Genomic DNA, 14,476 nt, shown 5'->3' with positions numbered 1-14,476 from the left:
GGAGGTCAGGGGCGAGCAGTCAGGACCCTATGACATTGTGCTGTGTAGCTCGGGACCAAGTAGGCAGGGAGGTGTGATGCTGTGCAGTGGGATTCTGTGACCTGTTTCTCTACCCTTTTCCCCCCTGTTCCTTGACCGCTATCCCCTACCCCTTCTGTTTCTGACACCCAGACCTGAACTCTCATTCATGTCCTCTGTGCCCCTGACTCTCAGACCCTTACCCCTGTGTTTGAAGCCCCATGCCTCGACCTCTATGCTTGAACCCCCATAGCTGGAGACCTGTGACAGTCATGGACCTTCCTTCTATTAGTATCTCACAGATGAGTGGTAGGCGCTGCACTTGGAGACAGATCACGTGGTGATGGCAGGATGCACACATGTGCACGGAAATACATTTATACAGATACAGTTACACACATGCACACACTCACACACAGGAACAGGTACTCAAACCGCTCCCGGGAGTGTGACTGACAGGTCTAACCATGAAGGAATGGATGGCTCCAGGAGGAAGCTAGGAGTTGGGGATGGACTGGCGGTGCGAGAATGTGAATAAACCGTGGGTGTCTTAGTATTCAGGGCTGTGCGTAAATCAGAGACTTCAGGCTCCAGTGATGCAGAGCCTTCACCTGTCAGCTGCACTATATTAATTAAACAAAACTACAGCCCAGCTTTGTGCCTGCCTGCGGTAGGACAGCGACCTTTGCATGCAGCCAGGAGCTCTCAGGAGCGGCAGGAAGTGAATCAAAATCACGAAGGGGAGAGGGGGGGGGGGGGGGGCAACAGGATCAAAACGCGTTTCACACCAGCACTAAGGCTCCCCAGTTTTATTGCCTTTCACTTCGGGAGGGAAGAGCTTTGAGAAAGCAGTTTCTGCCTTCAGGCTGGTATCCAGTGAAGTCCTACAGCAGCGATGGCGAACTCCAGACCTCGAGTGCCACAAGCTGGCCAGGTTTTCAGGCTATCCGTAATGAATATGCATGAGATAAGATTTGCCTGCAACGGAGGCAGTGCATGCAAATCTTATCTCATGCATATTCATTGCGGATAGCCTGAAAACCTGGCCAGCTTGTGGCACTCGAGGACTGGCGTTCGCCGTCCCTCTCCTATAGTCGTACAGTTCAGCGGCATCCTCTGTGCCTGTAGGATAACCTGCCTGGTTGGGACTCAGGGTAACACGTCTGGGCCGGACAGGCCTGCTGTCTCTCTGCGGTTGCATGCCTGGGAGGGACAGGCTGCTGAGGGCCTGGATCACTGTCTTTGTATAGTTAGTATTGCTCTGGAGGGACAGGATCGACGCCTCGCTGAGAGGGGACCAGTTGTCCCTTCTGATACACCCAGGGCGGATGGAAGGGGTGGGAAAGACGGGCATTTATTTGGGACGCCGGGCTGGGACGGGGGAGGCAGAGGGCCCCCAGCTGACCCTGTTTTCACAGCAGTGAAACTTAAGTTCCCAGGTCGCTTAAGTCAACAAAGAGGGACATCGCTTTCCCTCAACCAACTGAGACATCAGATCTCTCGACTGCCCGGGGCAGCGTCTGGCCAAGCAACAGTCCTAGAAGATAATTCCCCTGCCCTCCCCTGCCATTTTTTATCTGCGACGTTCCAAGTTTAGGGAGGGACACGGTGGACCATAACCCCTCCTCTGTCTCTGTGTTACAGTGGTTAGGAAGATGCACCTTAAGCTCTCTTCTGTCCAAATGCTACAGGGGGTGGGATGAGCTGCTCTTGTGCCGTGGGTTCCTGAGCGCCTTGGCTTTCCTGTTGTAGTTGTTGGGACCAGGGCCATCAAGAGGGATAGGCTGAACAGGCGGGCGGCCTCCTGGGGCACCAGGCCAGGAAAGTAGGGGGTGCCGTGCCGCCACCAGGACAAGGTCAGGAGAAGTAAAGTTCTGCATGGCCGGGTCGCTGGGCAGGGACCAGCTGACCGGCCACGTCGTCAGAGGGAGGACCCTCCTGCCCCCCCGTGACTGAGCGTGGATGCCGTGTAAGACCGGCGACGGTCCTACTCGGGGCCTTTTCAGAAGCCTCACTCCTGTCGGTTCCTCGCTGGGAGGAACGTCCTCTTCGGTGCATCTGCAGAACAGAGCTCTAAAGAGGCAGGATTTATACCTCTTTATTTGAACTATTGAGAGGTCCAAATTTAAACTTTGCACATGGGCAGACAAACCGCGGGATTTGAATTTCCTTCCGTGCCAACCACTGCTGATGTATCTGGCTGAGTTTTTAGCTGGATAAAATATATCCGGATAAATCAGTAGTTTCCCAGGGCAGGGCTTAACTTATCCAGATAATTCCAGTGTTCAGTGATATCCGGATAAGGTTGCTCGTGCTGGAGAGCAGTCCTAAACTTATCCGGATAGCTTGGACTTTATCCAGGTATATTCAGCAGAATGTAACTTTATTTGGATAACTTACCCGCTGCTTCCCGTACTGGTGAACGTGGACCTCTCTGATAACAGCTGTTCTTTGCAGGGGTCTTAATTCACCAAGTCGGAAACTTACAATCAAGAGCGGAAAATAACTTTCTGCCAAACCGCTGGTGTTTCCGGGCATCTCAAAGATTTGGGGCTCAAGCCCACAGATCTCCATCTCACGAGGTTCTGATAATTAAGTTAAGTGAGAAACGAGGCGGAGGCGGGGGTTTCTGTCCAGTGGGACGATCATATGCACAGACCTGAACCATGCACCAGATAGAATCGGGAGCACAAACCACGTGCATCTGTGCCACGGCATTCGCGAGTGGGTGTAGCCCTGTGCCCGGGTGTCTCTCAGTGCAGTACAATGTAAAGACTGGGTCAGAGTCAAGCAATACAAGGGGCTCAGACTTCCGAAGGGGCCATATGAAAACTGTGAGAGGAAGCACAGACCTGGCCACCGGAGGAGAAGGGGAAGACAAGTACAGACGGGCTGCAGTATGGGCGTCCCGGCGAAATGGACTGATTGACTCCCTGCTGCTTCATACGAGCCACGAGCTTGGTGCTGGTATCATGGTAATGTGATTCGGCTCCTGCAATGCTGCAAGTACCTTTTCCAGTAGGAAATGTATGTGTGTAACGTTCCACCTGCACAAACCCCTACTATGCATGCACTTGGTTGAGATGGAAATTTACCTGGATGGTTTACAAATTCACCTACCCAACAAGGCTGTTAACTAGCACCCCCCAGACCCTGGGGAGCTCCATAGACCCACCTATCCCACCTTACCCACTGCCCCTAGAGGTGGCCAAAGTTATCAACAAAAATTGTTCTTTTATACAAACTCCTGGGCATACGCCCCGTCCCTAAGCCCCCTAAACTTTGCCAAAAAACTGCCCCCTTCTCCAGAGACTGGTTCTCCCCCACCTTCCTGACTCCCCCCCCCCCCCCCATCCTGGACTTACCAAAGTAGCCCTGGTGATCTAGTGGGAGCTCTGGACTTGGCAGTGGCCATTTTTCAAAATGGCGTTGGCTTGCCTTTGCCCCATCACATGATAGGGGCAGCTGGTGCCATTTTGGAAAATGGCCGCCATCGGGTCTAGAGCCTAGGGGTTGTCCAAGGCCCTCAGTAGACCACCAGGGCTACTTTGGTAAGTCCAGGGGTACGTGGCAGGGCCAGCCTCTTGGGGAGGGGGGGTACGTGGCAGGGCCAGCCTCCAGGGGGCACAATATTTTGTCAAAGGATTGGGTTGGGATGGGTCCTGTGCCTGGGGGTTTTAAAAAAGAAAACCTTTTTTTTTTCCTCTGTGCTGCCTCACCTCTGCCCATTGCTTCCTGTCCCGAGTCCCTCCTGCTGTTTCTTCTTCCTCAGTTCCCTTCTCTCCAGCCTCCACTTCCGCTTTGTCGCCTCTCCTAGCTCCCTTCAAGCCTTTACTTCCACTCCTGCTTCTATGGCCCAGAGTGAAGGAGCAGCCCAGCGGTTAGAGCAGTGGACTGGGAAGTGGAAAAGTCAAAGTTCAAATGCCACTACTGTTCCTTCTGACCTTAGGCAGGTCAATTCACCCTCCAAAACAAAAACTGAGGGCCTCATTTACTAAGCTGCGGTATTTTTACTGGGATTTAATTGGTACTTGTAATCCCGGGGGAATTTTCTTGGGGGGGGGGGGGGGGGATTGCATACGATGCTGAGCCCTTGGACTGTGGGCCCGCCACGCTTTACAGGGGCTGATCGGTCCCACTTAACCTCCCCCCAAAAAGTGTCAAAGACCCCAGGGGTCTCCGTAGCCCCCTCACCCCCCCCCCCCCAACCGCCTCTGGAGGCAGCCGAAGCTGTAAAAGAGGTAGCGATACTGCTTCCTCCTGATTTGTGTTTTTGGCTGTCCATTGCATACCCTGGGGGATGACTGCGGAGGAGGCAAAAGCAGCAGCTCGGTAATCGGCAGCAAGTCCGGCCTCTGAAACGAAGTCTCCGTGACAGCTTGGGCAAAAGGAACCGGAGGCACCTGCTGCTGGTTGATAAACCCTGGCCCTCCCCGTTTGCATTTCCTAATGCGCCTCAGCCACCCGATTACAATCCCCGTTTGCATCTGTCCCTGGCAATTTCTTCCCGCTTCTCTGTGCTGCCACTTGCTTTCTTCGAGTTCCTTTCTCAACCCCCCCGCGCCGTTTCCCTTCCTTAGGTTCTACGCCGGGAGCGGGGCGGCAGGGAGCTGACGGGCCTCGGAGGCCCTGCTCCTTCCCTGCGCGTGCAGCCGAGACAAAGCGCAAGCTTAACCCGGCGAACTCTCCAGGTTTGCCCGCGCTAAGTCTTATCACCAAGCTTTGTAATAATCTAAACAGGGACTGCTGTTGCTCCCTCCTTTCACCGTAACTTATCCTTTACAGCGACCGCAGTCTGCCTGTCCTTTCACTGTGCCTGCGGTCTGTCTGTCCCCCTTCAAAGTGACTATGGACTGTCTGTCCATCCTTTCCCTGTGACTTCAATCTGCCTGGCCTTTTGCTGGGCCTGCGGTCTGTCTATACACCTTCAAAATGACTGTGGACTGTCTGTCCATCCTTTCACTGTGACTTCAGTCTGCCTGGCCTTTTGCTGGGCTTGCGGTCTGTCTATCCCCCTTCAAAATGACTGTGGACTGTCTGTCCATCCTTTTGCTGGGCCTGCGGTCTGACCGTCCCCCTGCAGTGTAATCACAAGCGGCTGCAGCTTCTTTAGATCCGTGAAATGCGTCTTGCAAGGAATTGTTTCACCATTCTGCGCTCTTCCTCTCTCAATCATGCTTTCCTCATTTTCTCTCTCTCCCTGGCATTAAGTAATTATTTTTCTGTTCATTATCTCCTGTTATTTCTGTCATTTGCCTTCTTTCTCTGTTTGCCTTCTCAAGACCGGAGGCGTTTTTATTGGCCTGACAGTGTTAACGTGGCTTGCCAAAGCATGAAGTTGCGGGCTTATTTTTCAGCCGTGCAGAGTTCTGCGGTTACTTCCAGGCGCGCTCTGAAAAAAAAACCCAAAATAACCCAGGGTGGGTGAGAGCCTAAGGAATCCGCGCGCAGCCGCACCCGTTTGCATAAAAGAGGCATAGTTCCCTGCTCAAGCAGCTCGCCGCTCGCTCCCATGCAGAGAGTTGGGAAGCTTTCTGCTCTGCGCCTAAATCGCGCGCCCTCCCTTGGAAACAATTCCATTTTCTGTGCGCGCAGCGTTGCGCGAGTGGCGAACAACGCGCACAATTCGAGGCTGCGTGCATAAGGCTGACTAGGGCGTAGAATTCCCCTGACCAACCTTTGGAAGAGCCTCTTTCCCTCTTCCTCTCTCCTTCCGCGTCTCTCCGTACCATGTCCCTCCCTCTCTCGCCTTCTGTCTCTCTCTCCATCCATCTCTGTTTCTGTCTGCTTGTGTCTTTCTCCCCCCCTCCCCAACTTTCGGTGTAGCACGAATCTGTATTTGAGACGAATGGGGAGCTGCTGCCCGAGAACTTCCTTAGAGTCTCCCTGGGCCCTGGTTTCGTTCAGTGCGCCAGGTTCTGTGTGCAGGAGTTTCTATTTAATTCAATTAAGTTCATTTCAATTCCGAAAATATTATTGGCCTATTTGCCCATGCATTGCCAGAAACAAGAAAAAAAAGGGGGGGAGGGGAGGCGATTCTGATCTGCTCGTGATGTTTGCAGTGTACACAGGCGCTTTTTTTTTTTTTAAGCGCACATACGTTGCTGCCGTTTTTCAAAGGGAAAGCAGCCATGAATTCTGCACCTGCTGTTAGTGCCAAGCGTGGGGAGCACAGGCACTTTGGAAAATCAAGGGGTCCAGCTTCAGCAGCTTTGTCAGGCTAAGTCCGGCACTTAGCTGGACAAACGCCGGGATTTCAAATTTCCCAGATTTAGCAGAGCAGGAACGCGTGGGATTTCTCCGCTTTGCAGGATTTTCTCTTGCTACTGAAAGCAGACCTCCCCCCCCTCAGATCCCTCTCTCCTCTGCCCCTTCCCTTTAACGTCCACGCTCTCCCAGGCTCAACCGGAGGGAGGGCTTCTCCCCATGGGAGGATTTCAAAACCTTTACCAGATGTGAACGAGTGTGCGGCAAAAAAAAAAAAAAATTAAAGCCAGCCCGAAGAATTTCCGTGCCTTTAATCTCCTATCCATCCCTATGTTTTCAGCTCCTGCACACAGGGCATCTTCCCCTCCTGGGGCTCCAGCATTGTTCTTACAAGGCAGCAATGTCCCAGTGGGGCTTAGGACCCCAGCCGTAAGCTCTGACCCCCCTGTGCTGGCTCAGTATTATTTCAAACTTGGCAGTTAAAATAAAATGGCTTCCCGTCTTGTCTGTGTCCCAGGGGATCATTGCCCCCATTCCTGTAGGATGCTACCCAGGAGATCAACGTTGGAGAGGGAGAAAAAGGGGCTGTAAAGCAGAGCAGGCGAGGTGGAGGGGCAGACTGCGCCTACTGCTGTCAATTTTCAAAGGGTTTAGGTGCCTAACTTTGGGAGTTAGACACCTAAATCGCCCTCTTTAGAAACTGGCTAGAGCTGAACCCCTTGATATAGGAGCCTTTTTCCTCAAGAACCTGTAAATATAGAGAACCTTAAATGGTGGGCGGCTACAGGGGTGAGGAATACAAGTTAGGAACTTAGCACTGATTTTCAGTGTTAGGAACCTAATTTAGGGCCAAATAATTTTCTCCCATTTTGTGTCTATGGGGAAAACCCTTAGTGAATCAGGTACTTAGGTTACTAAAGCTATTCTAGACAAATTGATTGCTGTCCTACATTTATGTCCCCCATTTAAGCCACTTTTCCTCAGATATGATCATCTCCAGACACTGCTCTTGTTTCATGCATAGAACGTCACCCCTCCCTCTCCCCACTGTATCGCTCCCTTGGGTTTTTGCAGCCCGAATGCATGACCCTGCACTTTCTAGCATTAAATTACAGCTGTCAGCCCCTAGACCATTCTTCAAGCTTCACTAGATCCCTCCTCGTGTTTTCCACACTTTCCTGGCTGCCTAGACCCTGTTGCAGATTTTGGTATCATTCACAGAAAGACAAACATTTACGATGGCCCTTCCGCATTATTGCTTATGAAAATGTTGAAAAGAACCCCGGTGAAAGGATCGATCCCTGCTTGCACACTGCAAGCCACACTGCCCTTCCTCGGGGCAAACTCCATTTACCATTACCCTTTGTCTCCTCATGGAAGAAACATTTCAACTGAAAGAAAGTTTTTGTTTTGGTTTTTTTTGGTTTTTTTTTATTTTACTGGCAACCCAATTTTTATTGACTGTCTGTAAAAAGTCTAAATGCTGCCTTGGTTGGGTCCTCTTGGAGAATTCGTCCAGCGGAGGAGAAGGCTGCTCCCTCTTCTGGGCTGTCTACCTGCAGCCAAGCTGCGTCGCACCCAGCTCCTGCCCTACTACGTAGGGGGGAGCGGGAAGAGAAATGTGGGCCTGTCAACTGCTTGGACATTTATGGGCACCAGAAAAAAACATAGTAACATAGAAGTCCATTTTCAGCAGCCAGACAGCTGGCAAAGTTAGGCTCCCAACCTTATCAGCTTCTTGGAGAATTGTGGCCAGGGGTTTTCTAGCCCCTACACACATCACTTCCAGCTCCCGATGGTGTCCGAGGGAGCCGGAAGAGCTGCTGCTAAATTTATGGTCAAAAAGAATATACACAGACCTTAGAGACAGGTTCGCTTTTCTGGCATTTTTTTTTTTTTTTGTTAATGGATGGTTGGTAAAACCCCGTTGTCGAGAACGCGACGGCGCTGCCTTCCGCCAGTCCCGGATTCCACTCCGTCTTCTCCAGCAGGCAGCGCCCCTGCCGTGCTTTTAATGGCTTCTCTCGTTAGGCGAGCTCTCGGTAGCAAGAGCCAGGGAGAGGCACATGGGCTAATCCTACAGGAAAACTTCCCTCCTGACCCTGATGACCCGAGCAGGCAGTTAATCACCACAGAGCACAACATTTCATCATGGGCACTTCATTAAATCCTGCTTTTCCGCCTCTCCTCATTACAGGTGCATTTGACATCGAGTGTGCGCCAGGTATAGAACGGCTGAGGTCCAAGGGCCAGCATGAGTGGGATCAGTGCAGCAGGGGAGGATAGGACTATTGTGATTTTAATGAGCGAGAAATCCTTCCTTACCCAACGGGGACGGAGCGCAGAAGGGTTTTATGTAATCTTCCAAAGGTGTGGTTGTTGCATGCCTGCCACACATGGGCTGGGGGGGGAGGGGGCTTTGTTTGCTTTGAAAAGGATTGCAGGCCATGGTGGCCCAATCTCTTCCACAGCATTAAAGAGGAAATCCTGACATTATTCGCTTTGCAATGCGACCGCTTTCTTGCTGATTTTCCTCTGCTTTCTCTTTGTGGCTTCTCGCTCACTTCCTTGCAGTCTCCCTACTTTGTTTCTGATTTCTCTTGGCGCTATCAATAGATGCTGTCTTTCTGTCCAAGCATCCTAGAAGTCCGACACGTCCCAGAAACAAAGGTCAACAAATACGTTTTAGATGTGAAGCCTTTTTGTTGGACTAACTTAATGCATTTGGGACTAGCTTTTTGGATTGATGCCCCATTCGTCAGGTCAGTGCAGAATGAGTTAAAAATGATGTTGCCTGAATACACGAGAAAATTACAGGTTGCATACATAAGAATAAACTGGTCAGATCCAGGGTCCTTAAAGCCCAGGACCCTGTTTATGACAGTAGCCAATCCAGGCCACAGGTAGCGGCCTAGGGTTACCAACTGGCTTCAGATTTTCAGGTCAATCCAGTCCTGGTTTTACTCCCCTTCATGCAGGTACTTATAGTCTTGCTTTCCTTATGGAAAGCAATAAGGAAATCAGAATAAGTCCCAGCATGCAATGGGGTAAAACCAGTACTGGATCAACCTATCCTGAAAATCTGGAGCCAGTTGGCCACCCTAAGGTAGCCAGCAGGATCCCAAATAGTAGATAGAGTTCATGCTACTGACAGTGGGGTTCTGGTGGGGTTTATTTGAAATGTAAAAGATTGGAGGGAAAGAGGATGTGTATGAGCAGAGGGGTAAGGAAACTGAGGGAGGCCAAGTGCAGAATAATGTACACATGGAGATTCAATTGGGAAATCTTAGCATGTGTTTTTTTCCCATGGAGTGGACCCACATGAATAACAGAAAGTCCATGGGTTACTCTTGTACCTGTGGACTTTGCAGATCAGATTTAAAAAAAAAACTCTGCAGGGAGTTTCCTTTGGAAAATGAGCTTGCAGGCCTTTGGGTAAACTGAAAGTTACCCCAATTATATCCTATGGAAGAAAATGTGTGAAAATACAGTTTTCCTCCTGTTGAATATCACGGGGAGACAGACCATACAGCCTTGCTTCCTTGTCGTCTTTCACATTCATGTGGCTAGAGATCCCAAAGGCTCTCCTTTTCATAGCCTTTCTTGCTTTCCTTCTCTGCTGGAGATCATGGCACTCATTTTTTTAAAGCACTTTGGCAGGCACAGTAACACAGTAGAGAATGGCAGATAAAGGTCAATTGGCCCATGCAGTCTGCTCAGTTATTCCAACCCTGCTTACTTCACAGCCAGCCTAATGCCAAGCTCCCAGGTTTCCAGCAGCAGCTGAGAAGTAGATTCTACAAGGATAAGAAAATTCAGTAGCACCTTTTATGCAGTTCTGTGGTGGATTTGCATGAGTTCTGCTGAGGCAGACAGAGAGGTATATAGATGAGACCTTCAGGGACATAGTAGCCCCTATGGGATAAACTCCAGTCTGGCAGCCCTGGAGCTACCTTGGAGGAGGAAGGTCTCCTGGTCAGAGAGCATCACTCTGGTGCAGCAGGAAATGATCCTGTAGCAAGGACCTGCTCTCCAGGTGGTGCATTGTTCTCTCGCACCGAGAATGTGCCTCCCAAGGCTACTGCCCAGGAGGAAAGGTGTAGGTTGGCCGTCATAGTTGATGATTCGATTATTAGGAATGTAGACAGCTGGGTGGCTGGTGGGCATGAGAATTGCCTGGTAACATGCCTGCTTAGTGCGAAGATAGTGAACCTCATGTATCACTACATCCCCCCTCACTAGATCCCTTAGACAGTGCTAGGGAGGAACCGGCTGTCGTGGTACGTGTGGGCACCGACATAGGTCAATGTGGGAGGGAGGTTCTGGAAGCCAAATTTAGGCTCTTGGGTAGAAAACTAAAATCCAGAACCTCCAGGGTAGCGTTCTCTGAAATGTTCCCTGTTCCATGCGCAGGTCCCCAGAGGCAGGCAGAGCTCCGGAGCCTCAATGCATGGATGAGTCGATAGTGCAGGGAAGAGGGTTGCAGTTTTGTAAGGAACTGGGGAATCTTTTGGGGAAGGGGAAGTCTTTTCTGAAGGGATGGGCTCCAACTTAACCAGGGTGGAACCTGTCTGCTGGCGCTAACCTTTGAAAAGGTGATAGAGCAGCTTTTTAACTAAATCAAAGGGGAAAGCCGACAGTAGCTCAGCAGTGCATGGTTCAGAGGGAGGTATCTTTGAAGGATAGTAATGAAACATCCCAACAGAGGTTTCAATAAAAGCAAACGTAGCTCATGTGCCTCTAATTAAAGAATCACCTGAGCTAAAGAATTCCAAATTATCCCTAATCAACTGAAAAGCAGGTTGTTAATACAAACAAAAAACGATAGATATAATTGGCATCTCAGAGACCTGGTGGAATGAGGATAAATAATGGGACAGTGCTATATCAGGGTACAAATTATATCGCAATGAAAGGGAAGATCAACTTGGTGGAGGTGTGGGGCTTTATGTCCAGGAGGGCATAAAGTCCAACAGGATAAGGATCCTGCAAGAGACTAAATGCACAATAGAATCTTTATGGGTAGAAATCCCTTGTGTGTTGGGGAAGAGTATAGTTATAGGAGTATACTACCTTCCACCTGGCCAAAATGGTGAGATGGACAATGAAATGCTATGAGAAATTAGGGAAGATAATCAGATTGGTAGTGAATAATAATGGGAGATTTCAATTACCCCAATATTGACTGGGTAAATATAACATCAGGACATGCTAGAGAGATAAAGTTCCTGGATGGAATAAATGACAGCTTTATGGAGCAATTGGTTCAGTAACTGATGAGAAAGGGAGCTATTTTAGATCTAATTCTTAGTAGAGTGCAAGATTTGGTGAGAGAGGTGTCTGTGGTGGGGCCACTTGGCAATAGTGATCACAACATAATCAAATAAGAATTAATAACTGGAAGGAGCACAATAAGTAAATCCATGGCTCTAGCACTGAACTTTCAAAAGGGAAACTTTCATAAAATGAGAAAAATAGTTAGAAAAAACACTGAAAGCTGCAGCTAACAAAGGCTGTACAACAGGCGTGGACATTGTTAAAAAAAATACCATCTTAGAAGCGCAGTCCAGACGTATTCCATGCATTAAGAAAGGTGGAAAAAAGGCCAAACGATTGCCGGTATGATTAAAAGGTGAGGTGAAAGGCTATTTTAGCCAAAAGACCTTCCTTCAAAAATTAGAAGAAGGATCCATCTGAAGAAAATAGGAAAAGCATAAGTGTTGTCAAGTTAAATGTAAAACATTGATAAGACATGCTAAGAGAGAATTTGAAATGAAGTTGACTGTAGAGGCAAAAACTCATAATAAAAACTTTTTAAAATATATCCAAAGCAGGAAACCTGCAAGGGAGTCGTTTGGACCGTTAGATGATCTAGGGGTTAAAAGAGACTTAGGGAAGATAAGGCTATTGCAGAAAGAGTAAATTAATTCATTTACTTAATGTTTACTGAAGAGGATGTTGGGAAGATAATAGATCTAATAGATCTGAAATTTCATTTTTGAGTTCTTTCAGATTCCTAGGGTGTATACCATCTGGTCCAGGTGATTTGCTACTCTTCAGTTTTCAAGGGTGACGATTCAGGTGAACTGACCCAAATCACGACGAACCTGGAAGATGTAGTAGGCCAACTTGACAAACTGAAGAGTAGCAAATCACCTGGACCAGATGGTATACACCCTAGGAATCTGAAAGAACTCAAAAATGAAATTTCAGATCTATTAGAAGTAATTTGTAATCTATCATTAAAATCATCCATTGTACCTGAAGACTGGAAGGTGGCCAATATAACCCCGATATTTAAAAAGGGCTTCAGGGGTGATCTGGGAAACTATAGACTGATGAGCCTGACTTTAGTGCTGGGAAAAATTGTGGAAACTGTTATAAAGAATAAAATCATAGCACATATAAATAGACATGATTTAATGGGACATAGCCAGCATGGATTTATACAAGGGAAGTCTTGCCTCAAAAATCTGCTACATTTTTTTGAAGGGGTGAATAAACAAGGATAAAAGTGAACCAGTAGATGTGGTGCTTTTGGATTTTCAGAAGATAGTTGATAAGGTCCCTCATAAGAGGCTTCTAAAAGAACTAAAATGTCATGGGATAGGAAGAGATGTCTTTTTGTGGATTGCAAACTGGTTAAAAGACAGGAAACAGAGAGTAGGATTAAATGGTCAGTTTTCACAATGGAAAAGGGTAAACAGTGGAGTGCCTCAGGGATCTCTCCTTGGACCGGTGCTTTTCAATATATTTATAAATGATCTGGAAAATGGGTATAACAAGTAAGGTGATCAAATCTGCAGATGACACAAAATTATGCAGAGTAGTTAAATCTCAAGCGGATTGTGATGAATTGCAGGAAGAGCTTGCAAGACTGGAAGATTGGGCTTCCAAATGGCAGATGAAATTTAATGTGGACAATTGCAAGGTGATGCATATAGGGAAAAATAATCCTTGCTGTAGTTACACAATGTTAGGTTCTATCTTAGGAGCTACCACCCAGGAAAAAGATCTGGGCATCATAGTGGATAACACATTTAAATTGTCGGCTCAGTGTGCTGTGACAGTCAAAAAGCAAACAGAATGTTAGGAATTATTAGGAAAGGAATGTTATAATGCCTCTGTATTGCTCCATGGTGAGACTGCACTTTGAAGTTCTGGTCGCTGTATCTTAAAAAAGATATAGTTGCCTTGGACAAAGTTCAGAGAGGGAGACCAAAATGATAAAGGTTAATGGAATGGCTTTGCTATGAGGAAAGGTTAAAGAGGTTAGGGCTGTTCAGCTTGGAGAGGAGATGGCTGAGGGGGGATATGTTAAAAGTCTACAAAAACATGACAGGACTTGAATGGGTAAATGTGAAATGGTTATTTACTCATTTGGATAATATAAGGACTAGGGAGCACTCCTTGAAGTTAGCAAGTAACACATTTAAAAAAAGTATCAGAGAAAATTCTTTTTCACTCAATACACAATTAAGCTCTGGAATTTGTTGCCAGAGGATGTGGTTAATGCAGTTAGCATAGCTGGGTTTAAAAAAGGTTTGGATAAGTTCCTGGAGAAGTCCATAAACTGCTATTAATCAGCAGGAAATAGCCACTGCTTATTGCTGGCATTAATAGCATGGGATCTATCTAATGTTTAGGTACTTGCCAGGTACTTGTAGCCTGGATTGGCCACTGTTGGGGACAGTATACTGGGCATGATTGACCCTTGGTCTGACTCAGTATGGCATATCTTATGTTCTTATGTACTTATGACTATTCATTACGCAATGAGGCCAATTTGCAAAGGCATTTATCTGGGTAAAAATGCATTTTCTGATAATCACCCTCCTGAGATGCAGCTAAAAGCACACACGGGTCCCAGCGTGCATGTACTTTGAGCTGCTTTAGATATTCCAGAGGACAGGTGCAAAGTATGTGGACATGTTTGACAGATATACTCTCCACTGGCTAATTTTTAAAAAGCTACAACGCATTTCTCTTTTGCTGCTTGCCGCTTCCTCTGTGTCTTCTTCCTATCAATCGATCACCATCTGCCTCCTCTCTCCATCCCAACCAGCTAGCTTCCAATCTCCTGTCCCTCCTTTCCTCCTAACATAGACAACAACCTTTTCTTTTCAACACCCCCACCCTACCCTTTCAGGTAGACACCAATATTCATCTCTTTCCAAGGACCTATCCTTGAGGACACCAGCTTCCTCCTTTCTCTAACCCTTCACCCTACAAACGTTCCTCCTCTATACAA

The 14,476-nt window shown here is 48.0% G+C and overlaps 1 protein-coding gene across 2 annotated transcripts in view; it reads left to right on the top strand.

The window, feature by feature from the left end:
* Positions 1-14,476, top strand: part of FOXO6 (forkhead box O6) — a 143,309-nt gene that overhangs the window by 107,794 nt on the left and 21,039 nt on the right. The window contains exon 1 of one of the 2 annotated variants that reach the window (XM_029571013.1): positions 2,776-2,993. The exons of the other annotated variant lie outside the window; for it this stretch is intronic. Coding sequence (XP_029426873.1) covers positions 2,844-2,993 — 150 coding nt within the window. The 5' untranslated portion in view covers positions 2,776-2,843. Of the gene's footprint in view, positions 1-2,775; positions 2,994-14,476 lie in introns of those variants that run through there. 2 annotated transcript variants of the gene reach the window in all.

Source organism: Rhinatrema bivittatum, chromosome 11 (assembly GCF_901001135.1).
Source record: "Rhinatrema bivittatum chromosome 11, aRhiBiv1.1, whole genome shotgun sequence".
NCBI lineage: Eukaryota > Metazoa > Chordata > Amphibia > Gymnophiona > Rhinatrematidae > Rhinatrema > Rhinatrema bivittatum.
Note: the sequence above shows the minus strand (reverse complement) of the source record. Positions and strands in the feature narration are given on the sequence as shown.